The 14,992-nt window shown below is 48.4% G+C and overlaps 1 protein-coding gene across 1 annotated transcript; it reads left to right on the top strand.

The window, feature by feature from the left end:
- The first annotated feature begins 1,745 nt into the window (after positions 1-1,745).
- On the top strand, positions 1,746-4,670 carry LOC119374790 (protein sine oculis). The gene is made up of 3 exons (XM_037644973.2): positions 1,746-2,124; positions 2,714-2,856; positions 4,382-4,670. The coding sequence occupies exons 1-3, from the start codon at positions 1,768-1,770 to the stop codon at positions 4,605-4,607; spliced, it is 726 nt and encodes a 241-aa protein (XP_037500901.2). The 5' UTR covers positions 1,746-1,767; the 3' UTR covers positions 4,608-4,670.
- Positions 4,671-14,992: the final 10,322 nt, after the last annotated feature.

The following is a 14,992-nucleotide window of genomic DNA, read 5'->3' as shown; positions in this document are numbered from 1 at the left end:
AAATATGTGAAGGAAGTTTTCCTGAGAGTTCTACCTGTTCTGCTCCTTTATTATCCGCTCCATCTTTACGCCTTTCTCTTACGCGCTGGAAAAATGTCTATTTTTTTTTTCATTGTCAACCTCAGCACTATATGAAGTCTGCCAATAAGCGTGCCGGTGTTTTGGAGTCGACTTGAACGTGACTGGAGCGAAGCGTCGCATATATCTCCGTTAGTTTCATCTCACGCCTTCGTTTGTCCTATACGATTTGACGCTCTGTATAAAGGCCATGCACGACGCACATTTCTCTATGGTAAATATTTTAAATAGCAGAATGGTCTCTACGCATGTCCGTCCGTCATTCCATTGCGCTCTTGTGTGCCTGTATATGTCTGTTACTGGCTTTCTTCTCACTTGTCGGCCCAAGTGTTTCACTCCTCGCGATGTATGCTCACTTCTCACACCTAGGTCACTTTTACCTCTGATGTCACTTCTATGTCTCATTAACTGGGGCAGTCTCAGTGCGTGATAGGTAACCATATGCGTAACCAGTGGGTGGGCGGGGGGGTGCCGGTTTAAATCTCTCCGAAATTGTTCACTCTTGCACGTATATATATATATATATATATATATATATATATATATATATATATATATATATATATATATATATATATATACCACTGCAACTGGCCTCTCTTCCAAACTGCTGCCCAAATACGAAGGCCCCTACCGTGTCGTCGAACGCACATCCCCGGTCAACTACCTGATTGAACCCATCGACCCATCTTCCGACATGCACCGTCGAGGGTGCGACATTGTTAACGTGGAGCGCCTCAAGCCCTACCATGACCCACTCATAGTGACCAGCTGCTAGGTCGCCAGACGGCTCCCTTTTCGTACCCGGGGTAATTGTAGAGAAGCATTGGAACGTTGTAATGGGCCGTCCTCTCCAGCGCCTTCTAGTGGGTCGCCCTCTTCGCCTCTTCTCGGAGAGCACGCCCTTCGTGCTCGTGCTCGTGAGAGTCTGCGCTCCGTCGTGACTGTTGTGCATCGTCGCTCGGGGTCCGAGCTTCATCTGATGAAGCTCGGACCCCGAGCGAAACGTTAATAAAGTTGCTTCGCACGCGCGTCTGTTTGATGTTTCTGTGAATATTTCATCGGACCTAGAAACCCTTTGTTGTTTTGATATATATATATATATATATATATATATATATATATATATATATATATATATATATATATAACTACGACGTTCGTTGGTTCGGCACTGGATATTTTCACTAACATTTCGTCTCGTGGACCAGACTTTGTCAAAGTAACTCATATATATATATACACGCACACATACAGACACGTGCCCTAAGGTTCGCTGACTACCCCCCATCCCCCCGGCTGAGAAAACTTTTGAGATACATCCCTACTAGTAACTACTTGCTAGTCAGCCAAATAAGGTACAAATCACCCCAAGAAATGTGTTCTGGTCTCTTGAATCAGATTCCCTGATAGTCTTTTTTTTTTTTTTAAAGAGAAACCAGAATACACAAAAAAAAGACTCTTTGGGCATCACGTTGCAAGCCCTTACGTGTCTCCATGACGGATTCATTTCAAGTGATCATCAAGATGCCCAGCTACACGTATTGCCTTGTTTTTGTGCGCGCTTCTTCTCCAAATGATGTACCAACTAACTGATTATGTACCAACTGATGATGTACCAACTCGCCCAATATTTCATTCTCCATTTGTTCTTCTTACAGCGTGGGCTTGAGCAATGGTGCATCTTCCATGACGGGTACTAGCACGGGCAACGCCACCAGCAGGCTGACGGAGCTCATGTCAGCGGGCCTAGGCGGAGGCATCAGGACCTCGTCGCCGTCTCGCGGAGGCAGCAGCGGTGGCAGCGTAACTACAGCTGGCGGCAGTAGCATAGGGGCGAGCAGTTCTTCTTCGGGGTCCGGGGGCAAGGCGCTCAGGTTCACGCTGGAGCAGGTGGCCTGCCTGTGCGAGGCGTTGCAGCAGGCGCGCAACCTGGACCGCCTGGCCCGGTTTCTCTGGTCCCTGCCCCCCGGCGACCTGCTCCGCACCGACGAAGCGGTGCTCAGGGCGCAGGCGGCCGTGGCGTTTCACCGCGAGAACTACAAGGTTCGTCCCGTCGCCTTCCAAGTGTCGGGCGTCTTAGCTCGCGCTCCTGTTCCCTCCGAGTATGCATGCCAACACGCCCAGCTACACGTATTGCCTCGATCAAGAAACATTCCTCGACGGTGGCTCTTGTAAGGTACAGAAAAGCGCAAACGTATGAAGGCGAAAGCCTTAGTTGCCTCACCTAATGCGACAACTGGACCCCCACCCCCCTTCCCTCCTCTGGATCCGCTCATGGACTTGTCATCGTCAGGGCTGCCTCAATCAGAGGCGAAATTTAACCACGTTGGCTTGATCCCCGTAAAATAAGGACGCATTTGCCTGTCCGATGGACCACCAATGAGTGTATGTCGACAGACCACCAATAATATAGCTGCCTATCGGATAGACAACTATATCAAACCTTCGAACTACCAATGCTGAGAAGTCAGCAGCAGTGAGCACGCGCAACATTCTTTATGCTTTCCGGAATGGAAACATTGTTTGCTGCGTTATAAGGTTTCGGTGCCGCTCTAACTAGGCGTGCAACAGAATGCGTAACTGCGCACCGGCGAGCGCCTTCACAACGCTCTCTTTCCTCCTCTGCACGCAGGAGCTGTACAGCATCCTGGAGAGTCACAACTTCGACTCCAAGTACCACAACGAGCTGCAGCAGATGTGGTACAAGGCGCACTACAGGGAGGCCGAGAAGATACGAGGCCGCCCGCTTGGAGCCGTCGACAAGTACAGACTCAGGTGAGTCAGCTATTCTGTGTGTAGCAGTACATCTTATGAAGGCTAGGTAGCCCCACGCCGCTGCTAAATAAAATTTCCTCAGATTTTCATTAAAACATTGCTCTCTCTCAATGAAATTTGATGCCAGCTTGAATTCGGCTCGAAAATAAGGAAATAAGAGTGACCAGAAGAGAGAACCCAGAAATGCGCTCTAAGGAGAGAAAAGAGTATATATTTGTTACTCTTTTCGGTTAGTCCTCACTTGCCACGTATATGACTGTCTTTAAAGAGACAGGTTAACACTCTTTTGCGTCCCACGACACTCCCATCGTAGTACAATGTTCTTCAAAGAGAGTTCATGAGCCTCTTTAAAGAGAGTCATATGTGTTGCGAGTCAAGCCTCGCAAAAAAAAAAGAATCAGATGACTCTTTTTTTTTTGTTTGAGTATGCAGGATGGAGTGGTAAGATTGACACAGACACGAGCGTTTTCAACAGCATTGTCAGAAATTGCCAATACAGTCCAACCATTCGTTGTAGACTGAGTTATCGTGGTGCCACGTGCCAGCTCCAAGGCTCGCTGCGGACACGTCGGTGTCAACTGCGAAGAATTTGGTGACTTGACGCACCACACTTTTATGGGCACAACACGGAGCTGTGGGTCGTAATCACTCTTGCCTGTTGTTCAGGAGGGGTTTATGGGCTACTTAGCTGCTCAGTGTCATACCAACGACAACTGCCTTCGTTTTGACATTCACAAATGAACACGAAATAACACGGCCACAAGCCTTAGCCCCCGCATTTTCGTGTTCTTCCTTGTGTGTATTCTCAACATATGATCAATTGACGAAATACAGTTTTTCCGGTTTATGACGGAAAATATAAGCAGGCCAGTCACTTCACTTCAACCATAGTTTGCACTCGCGTGCTGCCCGCACTTCCTAGCACTGTCTATGGTCGGTTACAACCCAACAACAACAACAACAACAACAAGAGAACTCCGCCTACCGAAACGCGGCGCGCTTACCCCTCACTTGTGAAAAGCAGTCGTGCCAGCTCGTTTCCACTCGAACCGTAAGTACTTTTTCTCGGCTGATGTAAGCCCTACGCATATTAGGGGTTAAATGTTCGTCGTTACTGCCTATAACATTACGTTTAACCGAACAGCGATGTCAGAATCTCGAAAGAAATTTACCAGGCCGTTCAAGTATCCGACATAAAACCATCGATACGAACTTGTGTCTATATGGCAAAGTCAACTATCTGAAACACTCGAGAAGTGCATGACGTCACAAAAATCAGTAAGCGCTATTGGACGAAGCATCTATGCAAACTCTCTGTGGGAGGGACAGTGACGGCTGTGGGCGGAGCTGGCATTCTTAGTTTGTATCCGACTATAATGTTGGCTAAGTTACGGCTAATGTTGACTAAAGATGGCTAAATGATCGTTACACTTAATGTTTTGTATTTCGAATATGACGACATGCAGTTCCGAAGATAAAAAGTGTTCCTAAAGTTGTGCCTCCCACCCCGGGTACTTGTCGACAGGCGCAAGTACCCGCTGCCCAAGACCATCTGGGACGGCGAGGACACGGTGTACTGCTTCAAGGAGAAGTCGCGCATCGCGCTCAAGGAGTGTTACAAGGTGAACCGCTACCCGACGCCTGACGAGAAGCGCACCCTGGCGCACAAGACGGGCCTGACGCTGACGCAGGTCAGCAACTGGTTCAAGAACCGCCGCCAGAGGGACCACGCGCCGCACCGCAGAGTGTGAGTGGACGCCACAGTTCGTAGCTCATCTTCCCTTGAACGGGTTGTTGTATGTCGCAGGATTCAATTTATACTTACGATCCTTTTCTTCTCTTTGATATACCGAAGGCAGCCCTCCCTCGAACAACAACAAAAAAAAAAAGTACGTCACGGATAAGTACGTTTGAAGTACGCCAAGGATAAGAACAAAACAGCAAGAACCGCATTTTCAACCGTCATGGAACATAAAGTAAGAGCAAAAAAGCGGACCGTCGGGTTGCTGTGCGGAAGCGTAAGTTTGTCGACTTCTGCACAACTAGGGAAATCATCGACGATAACACCAACGTGCAATATGCCATGTTCGTTATAGTATACAGCCTCTTTGGTGCGTCAGGTCGACGCGACGCGTATAGTGGCCGCAGTGGTGGTTGCGTGGTCTCGCCGCACTTTATGTGTCCCGTAACGCGGAAGAAGCTGCGTGAGGTCGTGGGGACTCGGTGTTTACGAGGTTGTGCAACCGTGATGCTCTGCACCCTCAACGGCATTGTGGTATGTAGGGGAAGCTCGCTTCCAGCTTGGCTTCTAGCGGCGCCTGCACGATACGAACGCGGTTAGCGGCTGTCGACACCACATCAGTGTCCCGAAGAAAACGTATAAACACAGCTGATGCCACAGGACTAAGACACCCCTGAGGAAAAATGTGTAGAATATGTGTACATTTGTATACGTGTGTGTGCGTGTGTGTGTGTGTGTGCGTGTGTGTGTGTGTGTGTGGTGTGTGTGTGTGTGTGTGTGTGTGTGTGTGTGTGCGTGCGTGCGTGCGTGCGTGCGTGCGTGCTGCGCGCACGCACTACCATCTGAACCTAGTCAGCTACGCAGGACGTCATCTCGAATAGGCTTTCAAGACGACGTATTTTTTTTCGCAAGGTCACGTACTTCAATGCTACCAAAGTGGTTGTTCGGGAGGGTGCCGCGCTGTTTACGTAACGCCCATGTAGCTCATGCGTGGGGGTCTGCGGTATACATTCCGGTGTACGTGGGTAATAGCGTAACACATGCGCGTGCGATCTTCGGCTTTGATGCTTGCGTGCAAGCGCACATGCGCTGAGCTCTATCAATGAGTGAGCTCAACAATACCCCTCTTCCGTCCCCTCGTTTTCACCGATTTACTGCGCTATCTTGCAAAAAGAAAGAAAGAAAGAAATAAAGAAAGAAAGAAAGAAAGAAAGAGAGAAAGAAAGAAAGAAGGAAAGAAAGAAGGAAAGAAAGACCCGAGCCTAACGGCTGGGGTCACCACCGTTGCTGCGGTGTCTCTTGTTTCTGACCTCAAATTCTTTTCGCAGTCGTACTACCGAAGTAAGCTGTCAGATCAGATAGGAGGGTGGAACAGGGGTTGTGAACGTGTAGTAGAAAGCACAGAAGTACTTTATTTGGCCGGGTGCATGTACAGCGTGTCAACGCGCACGTTGGCTCTACTCACCGAGAAGCAAGCGGTGGTTCCAGCACGCTTCCATTCCTCGCGTTTAGGCTGAAGGCCTCATATTCAGTTTGCGCAACACGCGAGCTCTAGCGTTGTGCAGTGTGTATAAATACGAACCACGACTGGAGCGCGCCGTGCTTGACAGGCGGTAGAGCCTAGAAGGAGCTCAGACTCGTCGCCTCTAAGGTCCCTCTTGTGGAAAAGCTGCCATGGTGTTTGGCATAGGCGCGCGCAGGGTTCCCCATCGGGGGGGAGGGGCCGAAGGTTCATCGCAGTGCCCCCCCCCCCCCTCTTACTAAGTCATAGTACGGAGCAAACTATGCTCGCTCCCCTGCTCAACGTGCGTACGCCTATGGTGTTCGGGATAGTGAGAGTAGGGGATCACATTTCTCTTGTGGGTGGTTGAATCAAAACACATGCGTCATGCGAGTATGTGTGACTGCGGTGGGTGGTCCGCTGGCGAAGCTTCGGGTCTGATGAAAATTATTTTTAATCGCACTGCTTATAGGTTTGGGAAGGAGATGGGGGGGGGGGGGAGGGTGGAAGGGCAGCTACGATGACAGGCGTCCTTTTAAGGTGACCATTTGCCTACTAGCGCAATGCAGGATACTCTTACGGTAGAAATGGGTGGGGGGTGACACTGACTCTAAATATCTGTCTAAACAAATGTATTTCATGCATCACTGCAATGTGCTCTGACAGAAGACACAATTATCCATATCAACATAAAAATAGTCACTCGCAAAACAGTTGCGGTTCAGTTTCCACACGTTGGATTAAGAGCCTGGGAAGCCCTTGCCGCTTGCTTTACATTCTTGAAGCCAAATAAGCTTGGAGTGCTTGCACTTAACGCATCCTCAGAGAGGGTGGCCATATGCAGCTGAACTCAAGGCGCTGCCAAACAACAATAACAAAGTGTGTAATGCGGGACATTTCCAAAGATTGCGTATTCCTTGGGGACGTGAGACAGTAGCCCTAAATGTAGGAGAGTCCCGCGAGTACCGGAAGAGTGGGTCACCCTATACCGGACGACAACTTTCTGTGTTACTACGCCAACTTTCTCTGTTACTACGACAACATGTGTTACTACGCCAAATAGTTCGTTTGCAGGCGATTGTTTACAGGCGCAGGAAAACGTGAAATCGACTCCAGAAAGCCAGAAAATTAGAGACGGCTACAAACGAAAATCCTTCGCGGGATGAGCTTTTTTTCTTACAATGCGAAAAAGTCTCGAACATAATACCTGTTTCTTTTCCTTTTATGTTTTCTCGTATGCTACGTAGTCTACAAAAGTTAGCGTTCACGGACTACATGCAGCAGCGTAGTAACGAAGTGTGTGCTTCGGCTGCGTAGCCTTGGCTGTGCTGCCGCAGAAAGTGGTCGCCAGGTAAGTATAGATCCTTTAGGGGAGGGTGTGATTTAAGGGGGGAGAACCAGTGGACGAAATAGACATACAGGTAAGGTTAGACATTAGTAAGTAAGACATCAGTAAATATATTAATAAAGTACCCTTTAACAATGCCACGAGCAAGTCTGTTGCTATAGCGACATGGTTCGTAAGAGAGGAAATCGCGAAACGAAATATGTCTGTGGCGACGCCACCTTGGAAGTGCCTGCGCCAAACCTGCCTGACGTCCAGGGGCTTAGCCAGAAATTTTTTTCGGGGGGGGGGGGGTGGGTTCAACCATACTTTATGTATGTTCGTGCGTGCGTTTGTATGTGTGCGCATATATTACGCAAGTAAAAACTGAAAATTTTCGGGGGGGGTTTCAATTCCCCCAACCCCCCCCCTGGCTACGCCCCTGCTGACGTCATAAGCTTTGATGGCGTCCGCTTGGGCCTACATAGCTCTTAATTGGTAAAATTTAACCTTTTCCTTTATGGGACTAGAGACGAGACACAGTACCAAGTTTCTGCAAGTTATCTAGAGCCAATGGGGCTAAATTACGAAAAAAAAAAGAGAAACATTTTTAAATCCGTGGCGTCGCAATAGTTATCTGCCCCACTTTTTCTCCCCCCCCCCCTCTCCCCGTGCCACCACCCCCGAGGGAGCTCGCTTGTCGTGGTTCCCCCCCCCCTCTTCCCCCTTCCCCCGCCTGGATAACAGCGTTAAATTAAAAATGACGCTTTGCCTGTCATTTCCTCTTCTATTAAAAAGCTGCGATGTCAAAACAACAATAGCTTTCAAAGAATAAGTCATTAGACTAAAGTGATTAGTCGTTTCGCTTTAGTGTCCTATACGCGTTGGCGTTTCTGGCATATCGCCGTTTCACCTCGATAGCTCACCTCTCTAAAACTTAGTCCTATAAGCAGTCTTTTCATTAACGAAAACGTTTTAATTTAGTCGTGCCAAAGTGCGACTTATAGCAGACAGCGTACGCGTGCATAGTTTCGCAACGCGTTTCGGGGGCACTGTGGAACTCGGACCTGCAGGGAGGGACGACGATCTCTAGGGCTATGTACGGGTACGCGACCGTCTGGCTGGTGCAGTCGGCTTTGGCTCGGCTTTGGCTCGGCGCGGTGTCGGGTTTCTTCGGCGCGCCATCGCGTCGCCCGCCTTCCCGGCAGGCAGGCAGGCATGCGCCGTCGCAGCGGTGCAGCCCGTGCCATCGCGGTTTCAGGTTCCAACTCCACTTGCCTTATTATATTTATCTTTTTCTTTTGTTTTTCTTTTCACTCCAGCTCGTTTTGATTCCTTTTATTTCATTCTTCTTCGTGCATTCCTTTATCGAGCTGCATTGACTCGGTTATTTTTCTTTCTCTCTTTCTTTCTTTCTTTCCCTCACTCACACATCAATCCATTTCACCGGCCGTCGCATTTCTCCATCACGAACGCTTTCTCTTTCTATTCTACACACCAACAGGTTGGCGCTATTACCGTATCAAGGAATTCGCTTCTCCAATGCGCTATTGCCAGACTTCGTCTATTTAATCTCCGTCTCCCTCTTCTGTTTAGCTGCGTTTCAATATGCTCCCTTTTTTTTCAGTCTGTTTTTTTTTTTTGTAGTGCGTGTAGGCAGGTACCAGGTCTCAATTTTCCCTCTGTTTTTGTCTCTTCGTCGAAACTCCAAGTTCATCAATTCGTGTCCTCTAGATGGAAGTTTCCCGGTCGCTTATCGTTTCAAACGAGTTGTCAAGATTGACTCGTTTGTCTCGCGTGTAAATGGCATTAGAAGCCCCCTGAAACGAGCATATTATCCCGGTAGATAGGTTAAGTGGGGAGCGGAGAGGGTGGTTAGGTACCTACGCACGTGGGTACAGCCTTCACAGATTAAAACGCGACATCAATTTTTTTTATTATAATGACTGCTACGAGCGATTGACGTCTTCATCAGCCATCTGTTTAACTGAACGTAACACACGTTCTGTCGACCTATGATCTTCTTCACAGTGCTAACTTTATCAGCACCTATTCGCTATCCGTAGCCCCGAGTGCATTTCACTGCATTCAGCAACGAGGCAGAAAACAAGAAAGGAAATGAGAACGAGAGAGATAGATACCAAAACGAACAAGCTACAGCAGCCAGGCCTCCCCGTGCCTCGATTTAAAAGTTTCACTGATCGAAGCCAATATACACAGAGTAACGTCTCTTAGTTATCTGTATTGACGACCGGAAGAGGTCTCGCGCGTGCATGCATGCATACCACAGCGTGTTTTGCGGCCTCTATACAAGTGACATGCGTATAAAGAAGAGTTCAGTGCAGCCGGACAGAGAAAGTGGGTAAACGGGTTGACGGTGCGGGCACCGTGCGTCACCCACGTGTTCTGGCGGACCCCACGTGGACGGCGCCCGTACTGCAATAGGGAGGCCGGTCGACCAGACGCGGCGCGACGGCAGCTATCGCGGGTCTTTCGGGCCCAGTCAAGCGCACCGCTACGGCACAAACCCTTTGACGTCGCGTCCCATCCGTGGTCTGCAGCCTACAAACAGCTATATGTATTCGTATATGAAGCATATATACGGGAGCCCACTGGGGGCTCACATTGGCATAAACATAACCCGCAAGACCGTGTTAGTGTGTGTCCCTATAGGGCGCCCGCCCCGAATGGTGTGGACACGAAAGAGTGGGCGTACGAAACCGCAACTCCGTCTGAGTGCATGTATGCAAGGCTTAATGCTCGTAGTGGCGGGAAGCTTCGAAGCGTGCAAAACGGTAACACTGATACTTTATGGACGCCATCTGCGGAATGGGTTGCGAGGCAGGGTATATATGTGGCTTGCGAGTCCAGAGATGCTAGTTAGTCGCAGTGCCGTATACGTGTGCCCGGGCGAAAGCCTTTATCTGGGCGCCACTTTGTTATGTGAAATGTAAGTAGTTAGACTGTAAGCGTGGCAGATGGCGGTCAGCATTTTCTTCTATTAGTCCATTGTGTCCGTGCACGCATGCGTCGAGTGCCCATCTTTCAATCCTCTATAATCGAGCGCGCCAATTTCGCGTTTGCTCCTGTGTGTATATCAACTGTTTGAGAAGCAAATGGCTAATCGCGCTCTTGGTTACGGAAACTGCAGAATGTACACGTGACTTTCGACGTCGCGCCCGTCTGTAACAACGTCGATATGACTGTCTATGATTACACGCGATTACATGTGACTAACGAAATAGAGACGGAGACAAAGTGAAAAGAAGGAAGGTTACCTAGACTTTGTGCAATTTGCTGCACTTCATGTGGAGGCAGATGTGGCGGAGTAAAGGCTAGCGAGAAGGCGTCGGTACATCTCGTTCACGAAAATGCCAGCCCATTTACAGCCATTACTTAGCCATTTACTTAGAACAAACGGCGGTTAAGGATATCATAGTTGAAATCAAGAAAGGAAATGGATATGGGCCGGCACGTAGCACGTCGGCAGAATAACCGGTGGTCATTAAGGGTAACTGACTGGATCCAAGAGATGGCAAACGCGTGAGGGGGAGACAGAAAATTAGGTGGGTAGATGAGATTAAGAAGTTTGTAGGTATAACGTGGCAGCAGAAAGCACAGGACCGGGTTGATTGGCGGAACATGGGAGAGGCCTTTGCCCTGCAGTGGGCGTAGACAGGCTGATGATGACTTAGATCTGTCGCCATCATGTATTGAAGAACGATACGTATTGGTCCCCGGCTGATGGGCTGTGAGGCCGGACTCCCAACCAAGATCTTCTCTTCTGTAACGTTTCTTTCAAGCCCATTTAAGGCACCCTGGATTGCCATTGTTGTTCATGAAACCGAGAACGGCAGCACATGTGTTGTTGAATGTTAAAGCGACCCACAGCCAACACAAAAGTGTTGCGTAAGATTGTGCTACATGCATCGTTGGTGATTGCACATGTAGCAATGCCTGAGAAGCAGCTGTTGGAGTTTAGCCGAGTGTTACAATGACACAATGTGACTGTGACATTATACGCAAGATGGCGAGGTTCTCTTGCATCGTCTGTGTGCTTGATATAGACATTAAGGGTGCCGACAGTTATCCTGGGCGTATCGGGAAGCGTCGTCGGCGGGGTGGTCATCCAATAGTAAAACGAGGGCAAATTTTGTTGATTTGGTAAACCACCTGGACGTAATTTCCACGTCACAGATCTCTCATGCTATGGTAGGTTACCTTCGCGAGTCGCATAACTATAAGGCCATTCGCTAAGCGGTTCTTTCGCGACATATTCAACCGCTTACCAAAATTCGTTTTGTGGGCTAGTTGGTTCATAATCTTAAGTTCTTGATAGCGCGGATTCAACACAGGACATAGAAAGCACACAGATGTGCTTGTCTTGTGCATCAATGTTATTCCTCTGTTCTGTGTCGAATCCGCGCTATTATTTAAGTTATTCAACTCCGCTTCACTAATGCGTTCCAATAATCATTATGGTCTCAAAGGTGTCTGCTTGTGGTTTGTGCTCACCCAGCAATTCGCATTCAGGTGCATCTTTTCAACTTTCACGGCGTTTTGAGTCGTACAACGGTTGCTGTGAAAACAGTAAATGAACGTGTTGTTGGGAGGTTAGCGCTGTTGGTCACATCGCTCGTAATCGAAGACGCGTGGTTACAGTTATAATGACGATACAAAGGCACAGCCCCACGGGAAACAGCTTTCCCTACAGGCATGTCCTCCCATCTCCCAGCCGGTGCGGTTAGCGCGTGCACGTATGGGACGACAGCAGAGTCAGCCGAAGCGACGGCGCTTTAATTGAAGCGAAATGTTCCGTTCCCCCGGCGACGCACAAAAAGACGTGAGAACAAAAAGGGTCTCCTCCAGATGTGTGCTATGCGCTCTCCACGTGACAGCACCCGAGAGCGATCCATTGTTCGTAGCATGCACGTACCTGGATTTTCTCTCCGCTACCCACCACCCCTCCCCCAGCCACTGCAATAGTGCGCAATGCACCATGGCCGTCCCTCAAAACAAAACCCGCGGAAGTCCCCCAGTGCCGGCAGGGTACGCGCAAAAGCGGACAAAAGGAAGAACCAAAGGCGGAAGACCGCGGCGACGCCATTTACTGTTAACATAGCGCACGGGGGGAGCTTTGACGGAGCTGGCAGTGGGATAACTTTAATGCCGCAAAAGTTTAAAAGGGAAATGGAGGGGGGGGGGTCTCTTTAAGCGTAATGTTCACTGCCCGATTAAACAGTCGCTGGCGAAACTGACGGATGGGATGGAGATGCCACGAACTAATGATCGAAGGAGCAGGGCACGTATTCACAAAAATGTCTTAAGCTAGAAATTTTGTCAGAACATATTTCATAAAACCACAATGAGGGACATATAATTAGCGAAGCCAGCTGACCATTTGGAAAAACGCACTTACGAAAGAGAAGTTTCGTGAATTCGGCCACAGGTTACATCTTTTCCCAATGCGGGCAGCGTCCTCAGTTAGGATGGCGGACATACAGAACAGCTTGCCTTTTAAAGGCAATCAATAATTGCGTTGCTCGCGCTATCCCTAGCCGGTACACGTTTTTCTGAAACAGCACTCAGACGATATAAGGTTCTGGCTCCTTGCGTCCTGGATATTCCTGCAGACGCGAGTCTACATCATCACTATCATCGTTCGTCTACAACAACGATGAGGAAAAGAATCCAGTAAACAAAAAAATAAAATAATGGAACTGCGGCTCGTTATTTGCACGTGGTACTTGATCATATAAGATTGTCTATTGCTGGCTCACGTGTGTCAACATCTGCTGTTGAGAAGGGCGGAGAGTGGTCGACGTTATGCCAGCAACATTAAATAAATATCACTATTTTTTCATTTTGACAGCATAAGGTGCGCACACGAACACGGACACTAGAAGGAAGACGCAAACAAACACAGGTGCTGACTCGCAACTACGATTTATTGGAAAGGAAAGCTTACATTAAAAATCACAACTGTCACATCATCTGGCTACTCTCGCCCAGGAAGAGTAAAAAAGCAAAATATGAGAAGATAGACAAAGGGCTATAGAAAACAAGTGCCTAAGGTCACACCCTCAGAGTGCTGAAGAGATATGACAATTCTAGTTCTGTTAATGTGACGGTTCTGTTCTAGTTCTGTTAATGCTCAGCACTCTGAGGGTGTGACCTTAGGCACTTGTTTTCTTTACTATAGGCCTTTGTCACTATAGGCCTTTGTCTATCTTCTTATATTTGCTTTTCACTCTTCCCTGCGATAGTAGCCAGATCACGTGACAGTTGTGACTTTTATACGTAAGCTTTCCTTTCCAATAAATCGCAGTTGCGAGTCAGCGCCTGCGTTGTTTGCGTCTTCTCGTAGTGTCCGTGTTCGTGTGAGCGCCTTATCCTAGCTGTCAAAATGAACACGTACCAACTAGCCCAATTAGTGTGTGTGTGTGTGTGTGTGGTGTGTGTGTGTGGTGTGTGGTGTGTGTGGGGTGTGTGTGTGTGTGGGGTGTGTGTGTGTGGTGTGTGTTGTGTGTGTGTGCGTGTGCGCGTGTGGTGTGTGTGTGGTGTGTGTGCGCGCGCGCGTTTAATACATATAGAACAGTATGCTGGGCGCTTCGGCAACCATACTTGAAATTACTTGAACAATACTTGCAAAAGAGAAGTGCTCGCGTGTGGCGTCCTCTCTCTTTCGTCCGTGGGTTTTAGCGACGTAATTTCAGACGTAATCTGTGTTGTAGTCTGTCGCATACGCGTGAACTTTTTCCAGCTTTTAGGCTTCTGCAGGACTTAATTAGTAGCGTAAATAATGTTTAGAGACCTATTTATTGAACCAAAACAGGAGGAAGAGACGCACTGCTAAGAACGGCCCGTTCTGGGACCGTCGCAAGGCCGGTGGCAGAAAACGACGGTACAGTACGGTGCGCTGTCAAAGGGAAAAGGCTAGGTGCGACAATAAATCGCTTAGACTGATAAATTATGATATGAAAACTCTACTTTCATTTATTTCACCATCCATAGCTTGATTAAAGAAAAGAACATGAAGGTCAACGTTCATTTTTAAACTGCGCTTAAACTGCGCGCCGATATCCTGCCATGGATATCAGCGTGACGTCACGGATTTCAAAAGTGCTTTATAGTGTCTTGGTCGCATTGGCTCAACAAAATTTCCTGAAAACTTGGTACGTTAAGGACTTTATTGCACTTTATTTTTACCGTTAAGAACTATGTAGGAACTGGCGGAGGACCATGGAAATCTGTGACGTCATAGCCAGTAGGTGCGGGAACTTGAATGTGGCATCGCCACCTGCGTTTTCTTTACGCGCGCTTTCTCGGTTACACAGAACCCTCTCATGGCGAGAGTGATACTTTTGCCATCGTGAAAGGGTAATTTAGTAATACCATAAAAAAGCGTTTTTCTCCTTAGTGTTCCTTTAAAGGGAACACCCGAATGTGCATTCCTAATTTTGTTGTCACGTCCTAACTGCAAGCGGATGGGAAACGATTGTGCGCGCACCGCACAGATGCACCCAAAGGAGTCAGAATTGCATGCGTCAGAAGGAGAAGTCAGAAAGTG

The sequence above is a fragment of the Rhipicephalus sanguineus genome, chromosome 11 (assembly GCF_013339695.2).
Source record: "Rhipicephalus sanguineus isolate Rsan-2018 chromosome 11, BIME_Rsan_1.4, whole genome shotgun sequence".
Taxonomy (NCBI): domain Eukaryota; kingdom Metazoa; phylum Arthropoda; class Arachnida; order Ixodida; family Ixodidae; genus Rhipicephalus; species Rhipicephalus sanguineus.
This window is presented reverse-complemented; position numbering and strand designations above follow the sequence as displayed.